The sequence below is a fragment of the Malus domestica genome, chromosome 07 (genome assembly GCF_042453785.1).
Source record: "Malus domestica chromosome 07, GDT2T_hap1".
NCBI classification, from domain to species: Eukaryota; Viridiplantae; Streptophyta; class Magnoliopsida; order Rosales; family Rosaceae; genus Malus; species Malus domestica.
In genome coordinates, this window is record NC_091667.1 from 749,415 (window position 1) to 771,625 (window position 22,211).

At 36.2% G+C, this 22,211-nt stretch overlaps 4 protein-coding genes across 5 annotated transcripts; 1 reads left to right on the plus strand and 3 right to left on the minus strand.

Annotated features, from left to right (window-relative positions):
• Positions 1-618: 618 nt before the first annotated feature.
• LOC103438379 (protein gamma response 1-like) lies at positions 619-3,526 on the minus strand. Of its 2 annotated transcripts, XM_070825124.1 has the most exons (4): positions 3,395-3,491; positions 3,235-3,321; positions 1,812-2,951; positions 619-1,373 (listed from the first exon to the last, which is right to left on the minus strand). In XM_070825124.1, the coding sequence occupies exons 3-4, from the start codon at positions 2,947-2,949 to the stop codon at positions 655-657; spliced, it is 1,857 nt and encodes a 618-aa protein (XP_070681225.1). In that variant the 5' UTR covers positions 2,950-2,951; positions 3,235-3,321; positions 3,395-3,491; the 3' UTR covers positions 619-654. The 2 variants fall into 2 exon arrangements, with proteins under 2 accessions (XP_070681225.1, XP_008375149.2); XM_008376927.4 differs by lacking the exon at positions 3,235-3,321 and having other exon boundaries at positions 3,395-3,526.
• Positions 3,527-5,262: 1,736 nt separating this feature from the next.
• LOC103438378 (large ribosomal subunit protein eL31z-like) lies at positions 5,263-6,811 on the minus strand. Its single transcript, XM_008376926.4, has 2 exons — positions 6,586-6,811; positions 5,263-5,678 (listed from the first exon to the last, which is right to left on the minus strand). The coding sequence occupies exons 1-2, from the start codon at positions 6,672-6,674 to the stop codon at positions 5,396-5,398; spliced, it is 372 nt and encodes a 123-aa protein (XP_008375148.1). The 5' UTR covers positions 6,675-6,811; the 3' UTR covers positions 5,263-5,395.
• A 639-nt stretch (positions 6,812-7,450) lies between these two features.
• Positions 7,451-10,840, plus strand: LOC103438377 (sm-like protein LSM7). Its single transcript, XM_029105009.2, has 6 exons — positions 7,451-7,619; positions 7,877-7,942; positions 8,030-8,111; positions 8,555-8,626; positions 8,745-8,797; positions 10,517-10,840. The coding sequence occupies exons 2-6, from the start codon at positions 7,940-7,942 to the stop codon at positions 10,604-10,606; spliced, it is 300 nt and encodes a 99-aa protein (XP_028960842.1). The 5' UTR covers positions 7,451-7,619; positions 7,877-7,939; the 3' UTR covers positions 10,607-10,840.
• Positions 10,841-12,428: 1,588 nt separating this feature from the next.
• LOC103438376 (zinc finger A20 and AN1 domain-containing stress-associated protein 5-like) lies at positions 12,429-13,481 on the minus strand. The gene has a single exon (XM_008376924.4). It carries the CDS (start codon positions 13,235-13,237, stop codon positions 12,740-12,742), a length of 498 nt encoding a protein of 165 aa, XP_008375146.1. The 5' UTR covers positions 13,238-13,481; the 3' UTR covers positions 12,429-12,739.
• Between the last annotated feature and the right edge of the window lie 8,730 nt (positions 13,482-22,211).

Consider the following 22,211-nt stretch of genomic DNA (forward strand, 5'->3'; position numbering starts at 1 on the left):
ATGTTTAGTCATGCATGCAATTTGACTCTAGTTTTTCTTAAATTATTTATACAACGGTTGAGTCCTAACAACCCATTCTGAACTTTGACAAAATGTCTACCACAAGAAAGAAGAGAAACTGGTGTTGCAGCAACGCGCTCAGAGTTCTAATTGTGGAGGACTCATTTAACCTAATTATACACATGATTATGCATTTTCAAAGCTATATCAAAGGGCACACACTAAACAGCAAGCAATGCCAATAAGTCTCATAAGTAATACATGAGGTAAATATAAGCATGTTCAAAGGCAACCGAGAATTGCTTGACAAGCAAGTAGATCAAGACGTTTAGCACATAAAGATATCATCATCTAATGGGTCTAGATATTCAAAACAAATAAGCTTTTCAAAAACCAAGGAAGTTCCATGGTGTTCTGTTCTCAACCTAAAATACTTAGCAGATGATTTTATAATTCCAAATTCAGAAATTCAAATTCAAATACTGTGTCCTGTAATAAAGGATATTACAAGATGATGTCAAATTATGAAACTACTGTTTATTAGTTGACAAATTTCTAGGAAAAGAGTTTTTTGGACCTTTTTTTTATATGAAATTAAATATCACTACAAATCAATGATCTACAAAAAGAAAATGAATAAAAAATTTCTCAATATCACATTTCAGATTCAAATCCAATATTCCAAAACCCTTCTGGAGTAAGGGGGGGAGCATACCTATACCGATGACGAGAAACACCTTCATGGTGCTCACAGCGAAAATTATGCTTATTATTATCAGTGTCCTTACCACAGCCTTCATTGGGAAGGACAGCGTCATAGAACTTTTTGCACTGCTTGCATTCAACTCCTTTCAAATTTTCCCGCTCAGCTTTCTTTCTTACAGGTTCCACAAACTTGAAACCATTTTTACCGGCCACTGGAGCTGGCATCTGCTGCTTCTGTGGCCTAACTACAGTGTTCACATCCTGTGTTTCATCATCTGAGCTATCTACATTCATGTCATTTGGAGCTGGAACTGGAACTGGACGACCAGGAACTTGTTCCTTTGTCGCTTTATTCAAGTTTCCTCTAATGTTCTCAAGTGGGGTATCAAGAAAATCATCGTGTGGATCAGGCCCATCTTGGCCTTGACGCGTCCTAGTATCCACCCAACTGGAAGCAGGCCGTTTTCTCCCAGCTACTGGGGCAGATTTTGAGGTGGGAGGGCATTCTTGTGCAATGGGGAAGAAGGAAGTAGAAGAGATAGGACTAGCTGCTTGAATTGGCTTGCCTCCTTTCACATCCTCCAAGTTATTGTTACAACTGATTTCATTCCTCACTTTTTTTGTGCATAAAGTTGACGCAGAAGCATTCTGATTTTTCTCGACAAGATCTACAATTTGCAATAGATGAATTGATCAAACAAGGGTACCAGGAACAATGGAAAACCCAACCACAAGCTAAAGCTACGTGCATGTGTGCTATTCCCCTATTACTATAAACTTAGGAATAGAAAATGTTTTTAAAAGTAAAAGATACCACTCGGACCTCAATTCAAAAGTAAGATACAAGATCAGCCATCCCAATATCATCTAGTAAAGCTATAATTGGAAGAACCATAAATTCCAGTAATACATATTTCTTACAACAACTTCAATTGAAAGGTAACAGACGAAAATCAGCGGACCCAAAATCATCCAGTAAAACAACATTTGGCAGATAATCATAAGTTTGTAGTTTGTACTAACAAACATTTTCTCTTAGAGTATTTATATTTCATTTTCAAAAGACTAATAAAGATGGAAAGAACAAAACAGAAAGAGCATCATACCATGTGAAGTTGATGGATTTTGATCATATCTCAACAAATCACTTCTATCTTCCAACTTATTCTGGGGTAGCACATTCTCCCTTGTAAGACCAAGCTTTGTGCGGAGATACTTGTGCTGAGATTTCAGGTTTTTGTAAGCACCAGTAAGATCTGTGTACTTCTTCCTCTCAGCCTGTAAACCCGAGTTCATTGATTCAATCTGTTGATATAACTTTTCACATGAATCCCTTCTTTTGGTCACTTCGCCAGCCATACCTCTAATATCCGCCTGTAGTTCATCAACTTTTTCCTCTAAACTAGTTACTTTGGCTAGAAACTGTTTTTTTTCCCTCAGATAACCCTCCACTTCATTGTTCTTTGTAAGGAGCTCCTTTTGGAGTTGACTAACATTTTCTTCCAAAATTTCCAATTTGGCCCTGAGAAGTTTTTTCTCTTCTTCTTGATCATTCAGAAGCTTTTCTTTATTCATGATCTCAGAAGACTGATGCTCAACCTTTCGAAATAAATTTTCTTCAAGCTCATTTCTATTGGCTACTTGGTTAATCTTTTCCCCGAGCTCCTCTTGGAGTTCATCAACTCTATTTTCAAGATCACTTAATTTAGCAAGAAGCATGTTTCTACTTTCTTCATTCTCTTTCAGTTGTTTTTCCTTATCCATAATGACAGCGTCTTTGGATTGAATCACTCCGAGCAACTTACTCTCCAATTCCATACCCTTATCTACTTCCGTAGACTTATGCTTAAGCATTCGCTCAAGCTCATTACCTTTGAACTGTACACCCTTCAGTTCGGCAAGTAGTTGGTTCACCTTCTCTTCCTGTTCCTTGGACAGATTTCCCTTGTCAAGCTTGAGTAAGCGGTTCTCTTCAAGGGTTTGTTGCTTTTCAGCTCGAAGTGTTTCAATTTGACGTAAGAGATCATTTTCTTTCTCTTTCCATTGGGTTTCAAATTTCTGGAAGCTTTTAGACTTGGATTCGAAATATGTATAAAGCTGATTGCAGAAAACGTATTCAATCTGAGAAATCCTGTCTTTGGCTTCCTGAATCGTCGCAACGAGTAAAGTACTAAGCCCAGAGACATAGTCCACACCATCCAATTCACTGTCGATGGGGTCACAACCTACTTTGAGAGAGTCCATCTCTGAATTTTTTTACATAACAAACAAAAACCAAAAATAAGCAAAACAAGCAGCCATAGCTAAAATCGAAAAATATGAAACAGAAAATGAAATTCATCTTAATGCAAGGGACAAACAATCTCCAAAAAGCAGAAAGAACAATGCCTAAGAATATCCACACTAATCAAGCAAAGCAAATTCAATTAATTTCACATAAAGCTCGAAAAGCTGCGACGAACTAACATAGCTTGAGATCCAAATGAATAAATATATACAATCAGCAATTTGAATCAGAGAGAACATTACGATTCTCTTTGGTTGCAGTGAGTGTGGATCTTGGCCCTTCCAAATGCCGAATTCAAAATCAAGAACTCACAATTCCACTTCCCCTCTCTGAAATCCCTAATTTGCAACAAAAATGAATTCTAAAATCGCAAAAGTAAGAGAGTTGAGAGAGAGAAATTACCTCAGTGGAAGTTAGCTCTATCTGCAGGAGAGTACAATGCAGAAGATTACGGCATCCTGATGATCGTTCGCTAGCTCTCTCTCTCTGTCTGCCAGTGAGTGTTGGTGAGTGGCTCTGCAACTTCTGCGGTTTGAGCGGGTATGTTTGGCTGCGAGTTTTGTTATTATTTTTGGGCAGGAGGACTGGCGGGACGTTGTTTTTTAAAAGAAACTTCGCGGGCAGGATCTCTAGGCGCTGCAACGTAAAACTGTGAAATAAGGAGGCAAGTCGTAAAGAAAGTGTTTTTTTCCCTCTCTATTTAAAAAATATTGCGAGATTATTGAGTCGATTGGAAAATCAACGGTAAAGATTGAATTTAAAAAATTGAACGTTAGAAAATTAAATATAAGAATCGAACAGTGAAGATTGTAGAGAGTAATGCTTGGAAGATCAAAATTTTTTAAATCAAATGATGTAGTTGTAGATGATTGGATTATTAATTAAGTGTCAATTAACGTACTTGTTTTTTATTGATGACACATTATTTGGTTTAAAATTTTGGTCTCCCTAACACTACCCTTCTTTAAAATGTCAAAATACTTGTTACTTAGTATTACCGTCAAGTAATATTTCTCTTTACTTGTAAGTGAAAGATCTTAAGTTCAATCATCGCCAAAGGCGAATTTGAACCACATTTCTTATGGTTAGCTCAGTGAGGCTCAGCCCACTCCCTCACCCCCTTAATATAGATAATATCAATGTTAAAAAAAAAAAACCATTTGTCAAACTACTTGGTAAGCTAGATCCAATTACAAGAACATTACAATGAAGGGTTGTGATATCCACACACCCCATTTTACTTCTTACGCAACCTTTTAATTTTCGACTGTCGGATCGAATGAATTGAAGAAAATCAACGAACAGAAATTAACAAGGGATGTGTAGGAAGTAATTTGGGATGTGTGGATAGCATACCCCTACAATGAAAGGTTGCCATGTTTAAACAATACATATTAAAAGTAATTTTAGAAACTAGAGTGGACTAGAAATAATTCACCAAGAATTCGAATTTGGGTGTAGAGAGCAGAGGGCAAAGCTCTAATCAACTTGGGTAAACTTAGATATGCACTCAACAAAATCATTGCTTTACCATAACTTGATCAGCTAAACCTCGTTAGCCAAAAGGAATTTGAATCGTAAGTTGGACAGCTTGGAAGTCTTTTGGGTCACCTTCAAGGTGTACCTTTTGAATCTCCCCGGTAAATTCTAGAATGTTACCCGGGGTACAGGGGCGGTGCCACTAAAGGATTAGGGTAGTCCTAGGCCCATCCTGACTTCTGTGAAAGGTGTATGAAATCAACCAATGACTTCAAGTTTTTATTTGCAGAGTGTGTGAACCTCATGGAAGAAGATGAAGCAAACAACGCCATTAGGCTGCTTTGGTTTTGAATTTGTTTAACTGTTTAATGAAACAATGACTTTGGTAGGGGAGTTTTTAGAAGAGACGTGCAATTTCATTTTAAATGGAAAAAACAACCTCACTACTAGTTTGATTCTCTCAGCTAACGGTACTATACACCCTATAATTTTCTAAAGCAATCCCCCACCTCTTCCCCTAATCCTTAATTTTCTACTTCTTTGTATTTTCTTTAGCCTTCCACAATCTACCTCTTACTTGGTTATCTAGGTTTGTACATATTTTTCTTCTTAGAGGTTTTCAGTTTTGTGAAGATTACACAAATTGCATATATTAACATGTTAAGAATTCAACTTTTACACACATGCATATATATATTTGTGAAAGGTCCATCCTCACTTAGAATTCTAGCTCCGCCACTACCGGAGTATACCTCGTGATGAGAGATATACTAAAGACGACAAAACACTAATTAAACCATTCAAAAACTCTGATTTAAAAGTTCCAAGAACAGACAAAACCAGGCCACACATCCTCAATTAAACAAAAGTACAACCGAAATTGGGATCAACTAACTAGAACAAAAATGGGGGTTTAAACGGAGTTCAGCTTTCTTCTTCATCGATCACCTTGGTGCCCAAACCACTCAATCCCTCTGGAGGGACCTCCGTGACAGCGACTAGCGAGTAAAACTCTTCCTTGGCATCTTCATCATCATTTCTCTTCCGTGCAATGCGGACGCGTACCCTTCTTGGCACACTCCGAATGCCACGGCTCCATATGTGCTTGTTGAGCTTAACATCCACTCTGACATCAGGGGTTCCCATAGCCTTCTGAGCAAACTTCCTGATTTCCCTTATCGCATTTGGTGCCTTCTTCTTAAATGTGCTGCATGGGAATTAAGACAACGGATAATTAACAGTGTGATAAGCAAATTGCCCAACTAATGCCAAACTTTGCGAAAACATATAGAGAAACACTGCTGCAGAAATGGAGCCTGCAACGCAATTCAGATAACCATATATTTTTATTTAACGAAGCTTTCTGAAAATAGTAACCGTTCAATCTTCTAAATCACTAAACGGTCAGGCTTCTCACCAGTGCATCATAACTTAATACTCCACTACACCTCGTGTCCAATTGGGCGATGTCGAAAATCAAGAATGTAATCAATATTTAACAAACAAGGCACATTTTGCCCACAAAACCCTTCAATTTAAGCCGTGAATAACTATAACAATCGGAGCCTAGGAGGACATCAAAGAATGTTGGCAAATCAACAATTCACTTTCTCCTAAGAACAAACCATCAACAATGTTCTTGTGGAGAGATTTTTCAATGTGCCCGACCACGGGCACATACGCCATATGTCATTATGTAAGTGAAGGAACACATGAAATAAAAACTTCCCTCACTTCTATGGCATACCGTCCTGTGTTCCGGGCACAATGAAAATCTCGCCTTCTTGTGAAGCAACTAACTAATCAATACCCTAGTAAACATAAAACCATCATTGAAAAGGAATTCTCCAAAGATTTAGGAAATGAAAGAAGCTATAAAAAAAAATATTGATAAAGCTGCTCAAAACCCTAATTATCTCACTCCAAAGCTTATATTTTGATCCATGACCCAACAAATTAAAAAATGCAATAAAAAAAAACAATTATTTCATCACTTTTAGCTCAAACACCCCACAAAATAAAACCATTAAAAAACAAAGATCAAAATCAAATTAACCTCCTTAAACTAAGATCTAAACCAAGAACAAAATACCAGTAAAATTCTGAGGGCTTACCATCCATGCAAGCGTTTGTGGAGGTTGATGGTGTACTCTCTGGTGACTACCTCCTCCTTTCTTCCCTTGCCGCGGCCCTTCTCCGCCATTGTTAAAGCTCTGAGCTCACCTCCGGCTCCCTGCTGCAATGAACTTGCTCTCCGTCGGCTGCTCAATAAGCCCTAGGGCTTTAGCGATAGGGCGATCATATACTGATGGACATTTCATTAAATACCCTTATGTTTTCACTAAACTACATCACTGTCTTGACTATTATGATAAAGATGCAAGGTTAATTTTGTCTTTCTAGTTGCTTTTAATCCTTTAATTGGGTTTGTTTTGGAAAAACTGGGCCAGACCCAACTAAACACCGCAGCCCAAATTTAGGATAACAATTTTTTTTCATACATCAATATTTTTACATTAAGAGAAGAGAGAGTTTGATTAAGTCACACAATAGGCAGCCTAATTTGGTATCGAATTCGTCATCCACGAAATTCAAACTTAAGACCTCTCACTTAAAATGAAAGGAATGTCGATGTGATGATATTCTTAACCCAATTTTGCGAATGTTTTACGAAAAATTAAACATGCGAGCCGTTGTTTTGCTGGTCTAAATACTATAATATAACTTTGGATTTGAATAATTTTTTTGGTTGTAAAAATATCCAACACGACATATTTGTTTTGAATTCAATACTTAATTAGGCAATCTTCCATCTCCTAAACTTTTTTAGTACCGAAATTTTTTTTTTTTAATTTTTTTGCAAATGTGTGATTTAGCTAAATTATTTAGAAATAATATTTAAAATAAGTCTTAGCGATTCATTAATTTTTCTTATGAATTTTAACTTTAATCAATTACAGTTCAACTTTATAAATAGATAGATCGGTAAAAACCTCCTTTTGTATATATAAAAATAAAATAAAATAAAAAATAAAAAATAAAAACTCAAAACCCTGAACTAATCTAAAAGCTCCCGCTAAGCTGCCAAAGCGTCTCATCTTCTTCACTGTCTCATATCTCTCTAATTTTCCAAATCACAGAGATAAAGGTACTGACTTTCACCCTCGTATGCGTCACTTCTTCAGTATTTCTCTTTAAATCTTATAATTTTTTATGTTAATTTTTCTGGTAATTTGTCGTACACAATTTCTTAAAGTAGTCCTCGATCTCTTTTGGGGTTTTCAGAAACCCTAGGTTTTGATTAAATGTTTATACAATTTTATACTCAATTTTCACTTGATGGACTCCCATTTGGTTCATCGAATTGTCTAACTTTTTGTTGTTTTTTTCCCCAAAAATTTATAGCATTTTAGGGTTTTTGAGTGGAGAGCTTCATCGGCGAATTGAACCGAACGGAGCTCAATAAAAATGGTAATTTTGAAACCCGCGAAGATTTATAAAAATTAAAAAAAGCTGAAGAATTTGATTATATTTTGAAATTGTGTTTTTTTGTTTCAGTCAGGGAGGAAAGAAACAGTTTTGGACCTGGCCAAGTTTGTGGACAAAGGTGTCCAAGTCAAGCTCACCGGCGGGAGACAAGGTTATTGTACTTTGCCGAATTTTTCAAATGAATTCTAGTTAGTTAATTTTAGATTCTGGATTATGTGCACATTGTTGTTGGTTATTGGTTATTTGATTAGCGGTAGCGATAGGTTTAGTTAAGTGTTTTTCTTGCAGGGTGTCATACTTCAAGCAATTTTTGGTTCTGTGTAACCCGAAATAGGAGGTTTCAAGATCCAAATCAAACAACCTCGAAGATTTAGAATGTAGAAATCCACACCCGTTGTAGGTTGTACAGTAAATATGTTATGATATGATCCAGGATATGTGGTGACACTGAAGAGAAACTAATGACACCAGGATTTACATCGCGCTCGTTAGGAAAATATTAATGGGAGTTTTTTTTTTTTTTTTTTTTTTTGAGCTTTCTTATGACCTATTTTATACGCACAATTTGATTTTCTGTTGTGAATTTGGTTACAGTGACAGGGACTCTGAAAGGATATGACCAGTTGTTAAACCTTGTCCTAGATGAAGCAGTGGAGTTTCTAAGAGGTAAATGTTTCACAGCATTCCAGAAACCATTTACGATGTGTGTGTTTAAACTTCACGATTTTGGGAACTTTCCTAGTGAATGCTTAGTTGACTTGAGAATCTTTCCCTTGCTTTGCAGATTCTGATGATCCATTGAAGACCACTGATCAGACCAGGCGCCTTGGCCTCATAGTATGTATTCTTCTAGTATATCTTTGTCGTAGGATCTTTAAAAAAAACAGCGCAGGAATTTCATGTATACATATAGATTTTGGCTGCTGGTTTAGTAGTATTCAACTATGCCTAAAGTTGTTAGGATTTATGGTATGCCTGGTTGTGATACTTTCTGATTATCTGATCACAGCAGTGAGAATATAGCAGTAAGAGGAGAAATGAAAATCTAAGGGGAAAATTAGTAAAGAAAGAATAATCATCAGACCCAAGAGAAGCTTAGCATGTTAAGAAAATGGCTTGGACCTCCCTGCTTTATTAGTCAACTATATTTGACTAGAATTAGGGGAATACCCCCCAAGCTGATCCAACTATAGGGAAAAGCTCTGAGATTAGTAAAACAAGTCCGCGTGTATGATCAGTAGGGTACTGCTCCGAAGAATAGGAAAACAAGTGCGCAAAGTACCCTTCATATAACTAAATCACAGAAACTTCAAGTTCAATTGGGTTGGAATCTTGCTTAAAAACTGTGTTAATTCTTGAATATAGTTTGCCTTTTGGGTACTTTTCTTATAGCATATCATGGAATTTTGAGGCATCTTGGGTGAAACCTGAGATTATTTTTTAGTGTTAAGTTTTCTGTTGGGCACGGGACCAACATGCTAACTTTTCTAAGCATAAAAGATCATGGCTAGATGAACTTAATCTTTTGGCATGGTTCTTGCATTTTATCAATGGAGAACTCATCTGCAAAATCATCACTAAGTTACACTTTGAAGTCTTTCAAATGTTGTTAAAGTTCTGCTCGGTCAATTCTAGGGCTGGTCATCCTTTAAATTCCTCTCAGACAATGCACACATGACTACCCATCGCTTGCTCATAATTTGAAACTTCTCAAAGGTGAAAAATTCATTTGATCCTTTGGGGGGGTTAGTGACTTATCTTAGAGTATGCAAACTTGTATACTTCTTGTTTACTCTTCGGACCAATACTTGTTGGCTTTATTTAATGCATCATGTCATCGTACAACTATTTTTTTTATTACATAATGCGACATGAATCTGTGGGAACTTTGACACACATAACTTCATCTTCAATATTGTCTCTTGATGTAATTGAGTTATATGACTGGTACCTCAGTTCCTTACCCCATCTAGTAGCCAACTTAAAAATTCAACCTATTTTTGAGACAATAGTCCAACTAGTACCGTCCTTGAGAATAAAAGTGCTAATTTTGCCACGACAGAGACTGCGAGTCCATTAAACTTACTCAAATATTTGTCTATGGTCCTTCCTTCTGGTATATAGTGAGTGGAATTTCTGTTGCAAATCCATCATTTAATCAGCTGCTAAAAGCTGCTTTGCATATTCTGTTTTCTCCTTGTTGAGCAAATTTGCTCGAACTTTCTTCTGCCATTGAAAGGGCCGTATTTTTCGGTTTAACCTTAACAAGCTTCCACTCTAAGTGAGTCTCGAAACTAGTTTTCCAATCCAGATAATCCTCCATATGCATTTTCCCACTAAATCAGAAACTCAGTTCCTGCTTTAGCTATTTGGCAAAGTGCTTGTGCCCAGTGAACTATCCAATGCTTTTAGCTATTCGGCAAAGTAAAATACCTTTTCGGAATTCGTTAGCGCTTGTGTGTGTTTGCTTCTTTTGGATTTAGTATTATATTACTGGTTATTTTGCTCAGATTGTGCTATACAACAAGTTCTGAGTGTGCAATACTATGGTGTCAGGTTTGCAGGGGAACCGCTGTAATGCTTGTGTCGCCGACAGATGGTACAGATGAGATCGCCAACCCTTTTAGCCAGCCAGATGGTGCCTAAAACTGAGACGTTGTCGTGCCCCTCTGCTCACGACAGTGCTGATAAGAAACCGTGATGAGGTGCATATTTTAGGGTGGTTATGCCCTTGGCCTTTAAATTACATAGCACATTTGATTAGTGACTAATGTAAAACATTAACAACTTTATGACTCCGTTTTATCTTTAGACATCTATTAAGAAATTTGTTATGGAAATTATTGGATGTTTCTGCATAATCAAACTCGAGTTGCCCTATCCTCAACTAGTCAACTACAAACTTTTTTCCTGCTACTCGGCACTACGGTTTAGTTTATTTCACCTCATATTTTATAGTTGAACAATGTGATTGCCACCATCTACCACTACAAACAATTATACCACCATCATTGCAATCGTGAGTAAATGTTGCCAACACCACCATCACAACTATAATTGCCACATTGTATCCACAACAGCCACAACCATCACTATCATCATGGCCGTCAATACCACCAACACCACCATAACCACAATCCTACCACTGCCACCACAACCCCGACCTCTAACAACTCTGCTACCGCTGCCCTTACCAAACTAGCTCTAAGTATTAGTTGCCTCTCCATCTCTAATATCACTAAACGGTCCAATGTCCTAGTAGATAAGGTGTTGGAGTTCTATCCATCCATTTCGGCCTCGAAACTCTCCCTCCTCTAAATCATTGTCAAATTTTCCCCCTCATACCATAAAACAAGAAGCTACTTATTGCTACCGATAGACCACAATTTCAGACTTTATCTTATCCGACAAAAAACAGAAGAAGCTCCTACGACACAAATGCAAGAGTTTTACTTATTTATTTCTTATTTCTGAAGGATTTGTGGGATTATTGTAAAATTTAGCTCTTAATGATGGATTATTTGATGGGGAACAGGCTTTCGTGTAGTACCCGCCAAGTCCAACCATGCATGTTGAGGTTGGTGCTTACAATTTGACCTTATATCTCTATTTACTAAATTACATTTCCATTTTCTACTAAGATAAGAACCATGCTTCCAAGTCCAGCTTCCAACCAACCCAAACCCCCCCAAAACGATGAGGACAAAACTCAACAGCCTCCGAGTCGTCCGATGCCACATGCATGCATCTATGCATGCATACACATTCACATTAACAAAAATAAAATAAAAAACATACATGGACCTTTCTGACAACTTTTCATGTCTCTCAAAGGTCACGAAAACGGGTGGTCCCCACACCCACCATGGGCCCCACCACACAACGCAATTGATATGCATCCACGCCACGCGCACCCATCTCCACGTCATCCATTCTATTCTATTCTACGCGCCCACCAACACTCAACCTCAGCCGTCCATCTCATCGCCCGCGAGGTCTCCGTCACACGTTACTTTGAACTCGTTTGAATGAGCTTTTAAAATAAATAAAAACGTTTTTATTTTTATTTTAAAACCACATTCAAACAAACTCTTTATATTAAAAACAGCGAGCAATTATCGCACGCAAATGTTCCTTTCACCTCACTTCCAACGCTTTACAGCTTTTACAGTCAAAACCGCGCACACGTCAGCTTCGCATAGGCCCTCTCGCCAACATGCCAACGATATATTGAAGTCTATTGAAATAATCGCGATAAAATTAATAATGTAAAACCTCATCTCGTGTCCATTCCACGGACCCCACTGCTTCCCACCATCGGCAACTGAATTTCCAGTTGCGAATATTAAATGACGAAAAACACCCTGTCGCTTCCTGGAATGTTCATTCAACTGCCACTCAAAGTTTGCAGGGAGAAGAAAATATATTAAAATTACAAAAAAGCTGAACTCTCAACAAACACATCGAATATCGTAAAACCATCACAATAATTTTTATCATTTCCAATCCACGACAAAAAATAAAAATAAGAGCACAAAAATATAATTAAAATTAAAAAAAAAATTCAGAGAGAATTTGATTATCGAAGCGATCTATCTCCATCTCTAAATTCCGTTTTGCTTTTCGTCTAAACGATTGCTGATGATCTCCGGGAGAGAGACGCGCCATGAGAACCGATCGATCCACAAATACCTATTCAAATTTTCTCGAGGAAATTCCGAAACTTTTTCAGTCGTTTCCATTTCTACAAATTCAATCGATGTATAATTGTCAAACCGGTCAGAGCCGGACGATCTTCGCAGCCTTGACCACGGGGTTTTCTCTCGCGATGGCCTCGCGACCGGCGGCCTTGTAGTCGTAGCTGCACACATGGCGGTCGGAGTACCGGTGCTCGGAGCAGAAGAGCTCGCCGCACCGGCACCGGAATCCGGTCAACCCGACCTTTCTCCGGCATCCGGAGCACCGATTGACCACGCGCCTATTCGGCGATTCGTCCGATCTCGCGATCTCCGACGCCGTCGTCTTCCGGAAGGTCTCGACCGGGGCCTCGAAGCTGAAGGATGAGGTAGATCTCGGACTTTTCTCTGCAGAAAACTTCAAAATCGCCGCGGACGAAGACGACGATGAGGTGGTGGCGGCGGCCGATGCGGCGTTGAAGCACTTCTGGCACATGTTGTTGGTGGAGGGATTACCGGTGACGCCGCAGTTGTTGACGCAGTGCGTTAGAGTTTCGGGGACCTTGAACTCCGTCTCTTCCTTCTCCGCTCTCTGTGCCATTTTTTTCACTCAAATTCTGATCGATCGATCGATCGCTCTCCTCTCTTTGTTTTTTCTCCTGTTTTTTCAGAGATATAGATAGATGGAGAGAAAGAAAAATGGAGGGTGTGGTTTTTCTAGAGAGAGAAAGGAAGAAAAAGTTGTGGTTTTTAGAGAGAGAGAGGAGAGGAGAGGTTTGGACGGGCGATGGGAGCAGAGAAATGGGGAGGGGGATATTATGAAGGACTGAAGGGTCGGTAATGGGGGAAATATGGGGCCTCAGAGAGACGCGTATAAAACAATTTTGCCATTCACTTTTACCGAAATGCCCTTCGTGCTTTTCTTTGATTATTACCTTTTTGCTTAAACAAATTAAAGTGAGAAAAGGAACAATTGATTTTTCTTTATTTTTTATTTTTTAATATATACGATACTATTAATAATAAAGTGCGGAAAATGCGCTAAATTTCACAAAAGACTTTTCTCACTAATTGAGTAGTGATATCAATACACTTTTTTTAATATCTCATACTCTTATTATTTTTTGTTTATTAATTTTGTTCAATTCATTCGATTCAACACTATAAAATTAATGAAAGTGTGTGAGATGTGAAGTTGGGTGTGTCAACAACATCATCCTAATAATTTTGTTGGAACTCGCTTTTGACAAAAATCGAGTTAAGACCTATTGCTTTGAGTGAATAGGAATACCAAAAAATGCTAAAAAGATTCAAAAGTAAAACTCTTTGTATACTCTTGCACCTAATGTTTGTTTGGTATTGGATTAGTTGTTCTACCAACATGATCCTCTCCGGATCCTTTTGGTGAGGATCATGAAGATTTGTGAATCATCTCTGTTATATCAGTTTTTATCAATACTGTTTGTGTTTAATTTTAAATAAAAATATTTAAAATAATTTCTGACCGCACAATATACGATGAACAGACGTAATTGATGAATTCTCATAATCCTCACATAGACGATCCGACTAGAATCCGGATTCATTGTTCTAGATTTGGTTCTGACGTGGTAATCGTCATTATAGAGAAAAGGTCAAACCTGACAAAGCTTATTTTAAGGTTCGGTGGGACCGCCGTTTTACCCACATGCAGCATATTAGCAGCATGCCGCCGTCCAATTGCCTCTATTGGTTGCGGATTTTAATTTCTTTTGCGTTACGAGTTTTATGTAAGCTTTACAAAAATATATTATATCTTATGTATAAAATTATTTAATAATTTTATGAACCACTCGATGTCGATGGTACAAATATTAAGGAAGAAAAATTAAAAATTTAGATTCATCCCCGCATGCAAAAAACTTCTTGTCATTTTGATGATATAAACCCGTATCTTATACAAATATAGTGATTCTCATGATTTGCCATAAAAGCCATTATATAAAAAGAATGCTTCAAAAGCATTTTGCTTACTTTGCCTTTAAATTGTCCTCCATTTGGACAAAAGCTGCCTCTCATGGTCTGGGATGCCTTGCCAATTCAGGGCCACTAACCTCTTTACTGTGCAAATTTTCGTAAAATTAAAGTAGCTCATGTTCCTTTTCTTTCTCTTCACTCTTTAAAACAGTTGTTCTCACAAAAAACCGTCACGAAAATAAGCTCAAATTGAGAGGTACATGTTGTCATGCTCCTTACCACCTCCAGGCAATGAGGGAGCCTAGAGGCGAGCATGTACAACTTCTAGCTTCCGCAAGGGACATCATTTGTTTTCGAATGGTAGAAAATAAGATTATACTATTGCCTGATGAATAAGGCGTCAATATGGCAAAAAAAAAAAAAAAACTCAAAATGAACACAAAAATTAGAAATGCTTTTCAACACAAATCTTATCATGTAAAATATTAACTTCATCGTTTCTTTATAACATGTAAACTAACAAAATTATGTAGCAAGGTGACCGTCAAGGACAGATGCAGCATATGCCCATTGGGGCCAGCATATGGTCATTGGGGCAGCTGCAGGCCCACTCAACTTTTTTTGTGATGAAAATTTGATCTAACTAAAAATTTAAATTACTCCTCACGTTTTATACTTTTTTTACCATCTCACTCTTTTTAGTCATATAACTCTTTTCATTAGCTAATGGTTGACAATTTTAGCGTTCTAAACACCAGTTACCCAAAATCATGTAATCGAACAATAAATTAATAACACTATATCCAATTTTCAAATTAATTTTATCATTTAAAATTGTCCGATTAAAAAGTGTTTCTCGCTCCGTCCAAGGTCACCGTCACACAAAAATTTCTCAAGAATTACGAATAGTATTTCGATTTGGTTGGTGTGAGGTATATTTTCTGTCATCCACTCACAAGAAAGAAGCAAATAATATATTATTTTTGTTGGTGCATGTTGTTATGTTGCATGGGTAAAAGAGGACCCAAATTTTAATTATTTAAAAAAATTAAAATGAACGGGATCCTAGAACTAGAAGAATGCAAGTGGAAGGGTAAAATGGGAAATGGGGAAATATAGGAAGCTCCACTGGCCAATTTCCCGCGTCCAGCTCCTATTATGGCCAAGCCGCCCTATCTGACCCGTTCGTTTTCTCTTAAACAAAGAAGTCGCTCTCGGTCATTGTCCGGCGTACACGTGTGTTCCCACGTGTCGCGACTCAACTCGTATACGTGTACCAGTATGAGGCCAAACTAATACGCAGCGGTGCTTGTTAAATCTTTGTCGGTTTCACCAACTTTCCAATGTTGCGTTAAGATTTTAGCTTATATTTTACTTCGTATCAAGTTCGAGACAATGTCGGTCAAAAAATGATAAGAGAATAAAGATCCAATTTGATAACACTAAGCATTTTCGATAGTGAGTTTTTTGTTTTCAATCTCAAGTTCGTAGTGCAAATCACGTTCATGATGTTAGATTAAATATAGAAATATGGAGAATAATTTGAATAATGACTTTGAGGTACGACTTGAATCGTTTCCTTAAAGTGTTATTTGCCCCCACTCGAATGAGTTTGCTAAAGGGTTCTTGGCAAATCACTTCCAGGATACAACAAAGTATGGAATATTCGATTAGCAAAACCGAATTATATTCCCTTAGAAATAACTAGAAAGAAATTGTATGAATGTGATGCGTAGAGAAAAGAGAGCAAAGAAATTATGTAGACAACAAATTTCTGAATGAATTGTGTATGAAACATTATACCACAACATGTATTTATAGACATCAAAGTACCCGTTCATCGAGCCATTTCATTTTAGTTGAAGACACACAACTCTTCTTAATAGTGTTGACCCAAAAGACATGTGTTCTATTTAGAATTTTCAGAAAATAAATATTGACTAATTATATCCTTTAATTCTACTCATACAATTTGAGTAAACATCATATCTTTTAACCAAAAGTTGTAATTCAACCAAAAGGTACAAGGTTGAATTAAATCCAACCTTTCAATACATATTGCCGCATGCATGCTGCGGATGGCACCAGCACTAGGTCATATATATTTATATATTTATATATTCATAAATATTATATATTAATATATATATATATATATATATATTAATAATAATTATTATTATTATTATTGAAATCTCTAACAATCCTTCCCAATTTCAATAATATGGTAAATGATATTACAATAATTCTCTCTTTATAATTATCACAAGCATACCGATATAATCATGCATACAATAAAGGTGTCTTTCGAATTAAACCTTTAATTAGTGTAAGTGATTCAAAGTTATAACGAATGCGATGGTGACCTAAGTTTAAACCACCTATTCTTATGTTAAAACCGGAATCACTACACACATGATTATGTCTTATTTCCTTAAAGAAATTTCTGAACTAATTAAGCACTATTATGGCCTTGTGCTTCATCCTGGTTTCATGAACATTTACAAGAGAAAACCCAACTCTTGGCAGAAGCGGCACCACTTCTTATGTTTATATAGGTGAGGTTCCTTCCCATGTCCCTGCTACTATAGACATAACTACAAATAACCTCATTAAGAGTTAAAACTCATCCTCCTAAACGTAGCAGTCTTGCACTGATCATCCTGGAATGAGCTATATAATAATTTTCAGTGCTTGCACAACCACTTAACAATAACTTGTTATTACCCATTAAACTTTTAAACTAGTGATGTTCTAGATAAAGTCGGGTTACCATTATTGGTGGCTAATTTTCAGTAAAGGGTTTTAGCCCCATTCCACTAGATGTACTAACTACCAAAGCTCTTGAAAGTGCTTTCGTTAACGGATCCGCCAAGTTATTACTTGATTTAACATAAACAATATTAATAACTCCATCAGTTATTAATTGCTTGACATATTCATGTCTCAAGCTAATATGTCTAGATTTTCCATTGTATACCTTATTGTATGCTATAGACAAAGTAGCCTCACTATCACAGTATAAAGAAATGGATGGCATTGGTTGTGGCCACAACTCTATTTCCAATAACAAATTTCTAATCCATTCCGCTTCTTTACCTGTTGCTAATGCTATAAATTCAGATTCCATAGTTGAATGTGCTATACATGTTTGCTTCTTCGAAGCCCAAGAAATTGCTCCTCCGGCAATTGTAAAAATCCACCATATTTGCGCTATTGGTCTTATTGGCATATTCCTCACTTGCTTTTCTGTGTCTACAATCACGAATGTAATGACCTTACTTTCCACAATGGTAACATACACCATTTGCATTCTTTTGATTGTTGTTGGAATTGGTCTTCTTAAACTTCCCTTTGTCAATTTTGACTTTGAAGTTCTTTTTATATTTGTTTCCTTCGACAATGTGAACTTTAGAGAAATCTTGATTTGCAAAATTCTTATCACGATTTCGAGTTTCCTCTTCAATTTGAATACCCTTTTGCAAATTCTCTAAACTAATATCTTCCACCATGTGTAGAAGTTTCTTTCTATAGTTATTCCATGTTTGGGGTAATTTTGCCATAATAGCCCCAACTATCATAGGATCCGGAATAACTAATTTAAGTTCACGAAGCTTTGAGACCAAGACCAATAATTCATGAACTTGGTCTAGGATGGGTTTGTTATCAAACATAGTGAATTCATAATATTTGAACACTAAAAATTTATCGGTACCTCTTTTTTCCGTTGTGTACTTGTGTTCAAGTGCTTCCCAAATTTCCTTTGGAGATTGAATGTGTGCATACAGGTCATATAAACGATCAGATAATGTGCCCAAGATGTGTCCTCGACATACCAATTCATCTTCTTCACGCTTCTTTCGATCGGCAACTATATTATCCGAGTCTTTGTCACTTGGTTCACGAATAGGCGCTAATTTCGGGTCGAACACATATATGACATTTAGAACAGTAAGCATGAAACGCATCTTGTCCTTCCATCGGGTGAAATTTGATCCATCAAATTTGTCTAACTTGTAGACATCTTGATTGATAATTTTCAAAGCCATGTTATCAGATTTGTTATCCATAACGAAAATAACACTTTAAGATTGTTAGATTAAATATAGAAATATGGAGAATAATCTGAATAATGACTTTGAGGTACGACTTGAATCGTTTCCTTAAAGTGTTATTTGCCCCCACTCGAATGAGTTTGCTAAAGGGTTCTTGGCAAATCACTTCCAGGATACAACAAAGTATGGAATATTCGATTAGCAAAACCGAATTATATTCCCTTAGAAATAACTAGAAAGAAATTGTATGAATGTGATGCGTAGAGAAAAGAGAGCAAAGAAATTATGTAGACAACAAATTTCTGAATGAATTGTGTATGAAACATTATACCACAACATGTATTTATAGACATCAAAGTACCCGTTCATCGAGCCATTTCATTTTAGTTGAAGACACACAACTCTTCTTAATAGTGTTGACCCAAAAGACATGTGTTCTATTTAGAATTTTCAGAAAATAAATATTGACTAATTATATCCTTTAATTCTACTCATACAATTTGAGTAAACATCATATCTTTTAACCAAAAGTTGTAATTCAACCAAAAGGTACAAGGTTGAATTAAATCCAACCTTTCAATACATATTGCCGCATGCATGCTGCGGATGGCACCAGCACTAGGTCATATATATTTATATATTTATATATTCATAAATATTATATATTAATATATATATATATATATATATTAATAATAATTATTATTATTATTATTGAAATCTCTAACAATCCTTCCCAATTTCAATAATATGGTAAATGATATTACAATAATTCTCTCTTTATAATTATCACAAGCATACCGATATAATCATGCATACAATAAAGGTGTCTTTCGAATTAAACCTTTAATTAGTGTAAGTGATTCAAAGTTATAACGAATGCGATGGTGACCTAAGTTTAAACCACCTATTCTTATGTTAAAACCGGAATCACTACACACATGATTATGTCTTATTTCCTTAAAGAAATTTCTGAACTAATTAAGCACTATTATGGCCTTGTGCTTCATCCTGGTTTCATGAACATTTACAAGAGAAAACCCAACTCTTGGCAGAAGCGGCACCACTTCTTATGTTTATATAGGTGAGGTTCCTTCCCATGTCCCTGCTACTATAGACATAACTACAAATAACCTCATTAAGAGTTAAAACTCATCCTCCTAAACGTAGCAGTCTTGCACTGATCATCCTGGAATGAGCTATATAATAATTTTCAGTGCTTGCACAACCACTTAACAATAACTTGTTATTACCCATTAAACTTTTAAACTAGTGATGTTCTAGATAAAGTCGGGTTACCATTATTGGTGGCTAATTTTCAGTAAAGGGTTTTAGCCCCATTCCACTAGATGTACTAACTACCAAAGCTCTTGAAAGTGCTTTCGTTAACGGATCCGCCAAGTTATTACTTGATTTAACATAAACAATATTAATAACTCCATCAGTTATTAATTGCTTGACATATTCATGTCTCAAGCTAATATGTCTAGATTTTCCATTGTATACCTTATTGTATGCTCTAGACAAAGTAGCCTCACTATCACAGTATAAAGAAATGGATGGCATTGGTTGTGGCCACAACTCTATTTCCAATAACAAATTTCTAATCCATTCCGCTTCTTTACCTGTTGCTAATGCTATAAATTCAGATTCCATAGTTGAATGTGCTATACATGTTTGCTTCTTCGAAGCCCAAGAAATTGCTCCTCCGGCAATTGTAAAAATCCACCATATTTGCGCTATTGGTCTTATTGGCATATTCCTCACTTGCTTTTCTGTGTCTACAATCACGAATGTAATGACCTTACTTTCCACAATGGTAACATACACCATTTGCATTCTTTTGATTGTTGTTGGAATTGGTCTTCTTAAACTTCCATTTGTCAATTTTGACTTTGAAGTTCTTTTTATATTTGTTTCCTTCGACAATGTGAACTTTAGAGAAATCTTGATTTGCAAAATTCTTATCACGATTTCGAGTTTCCTCTTCAATTTGAATACCCTTTTGCAAATTCTCTAAACTAATATCTTCCACCATGTGTAGAAGTTTCTTTCTATAGTTATTCCATGTTTGGGGTAATTTTGCCATAATAGCCCCAACTATCATAGGATCCGGAATAACTAATTTAAGTTCACGAAGCTTTGAGACCAAGACCAATAATTCATGAACTTGGTCTAGGATGGGTTTGTTATCAAACATAGTGAATTCATAATATTTGAACACTAAAAATTTATCGGTACCTCTTTTTTCCGTTGTGTACTTGTGTTCAAGTGCTTCCCAAATTTCCTTTGGAGATTGAATGTGTGCATACAGGTCATATAAACGATCAGATAATGTGCCCAAGATGTGTCCTCGACATACCAATTCATCTTCTTCACGCTTCTTTCGATCGGCAACTATATTATCCGAGTCTTTGTCACTTGGTTCACGAATAGGCGCTAATTTCGGGTCGAACACATATATGACATTTAGAACAGTAAGCATGAAACGCATCTTGTCCTTCCATCGGGTGAAATTTGATCCATCAAATTTGTCTAACTTGTAGACATCTTGATTGATAATTTTCAAAGCCATGTTATCAGATTTGTTATCCATAACGAAAATAACACTTTAAGATTGTTAGATTAAATATAGAAATATGGAGAATAATCTGAATAATGACTTTGAGGTACGACTTGAATCGTTTCCTTAAAGTGTTATTTGCCCCCACTCGAATGAGTTTGCTAAAGGGTTCTTGGCAAATCACTTCCAGGATACAACAAAGTATGGAATATTCGATTAGCAAAACCGAATTATATTCCCTTAGAAATAACTAGAAAGAAATTGTATGAATGTGATGCGTAGAGAAAAGAGAGCAAAGAAATTATGTAGACAACAAATTTCTGAATGAATTGTGTATGAAACATTATACCACAACATGTATTTATAGACATCAAAGTACCCGTTCATCGAGCCATTTCATTTTAGTTGAAGACACACAACTCTTCTTAATAGTGTTGACCCAAAAGACATGTGTTCTATTTAGAATTTTCAGAAAATAAATATTGACTAATTATATCCTTTAATTCTACTCATACAATTTGAGTAAACATCATATCTTTTAACCAAAAGTTGTAATTCAACCAAAAGGTACAAGGTTGAATTAAATCCAACCTTTCAATACATATTGCCGCATGCATGCTGCGGATGGCACCAACACTAGGTCATATATATTTATATATTTATATATTTATATATTCATAAATATTATATATTAATATATATATATATATATTAATAATAATAATAATTATTATTATTGAAATCTCTAACACATGATTCGCGGGTGAGTGTGGCAAGGTGGATTTAGTTATTGGTTAACACATTGTTCACGCACTAGCATATGACAGTCTCGTAATAAGAATAGGATATACTTCTTTTAAAGAGTGTGTCAATAATATGACTAATTTATGTGTTTACGTATTATTGTTATAAAGAAAATCGCTCTTATATATACACTATCATTCTGTGTGTTTTTTGAGACCTAGAGATCGCAATAAAACATAGATAAATTCCTTCAAGAA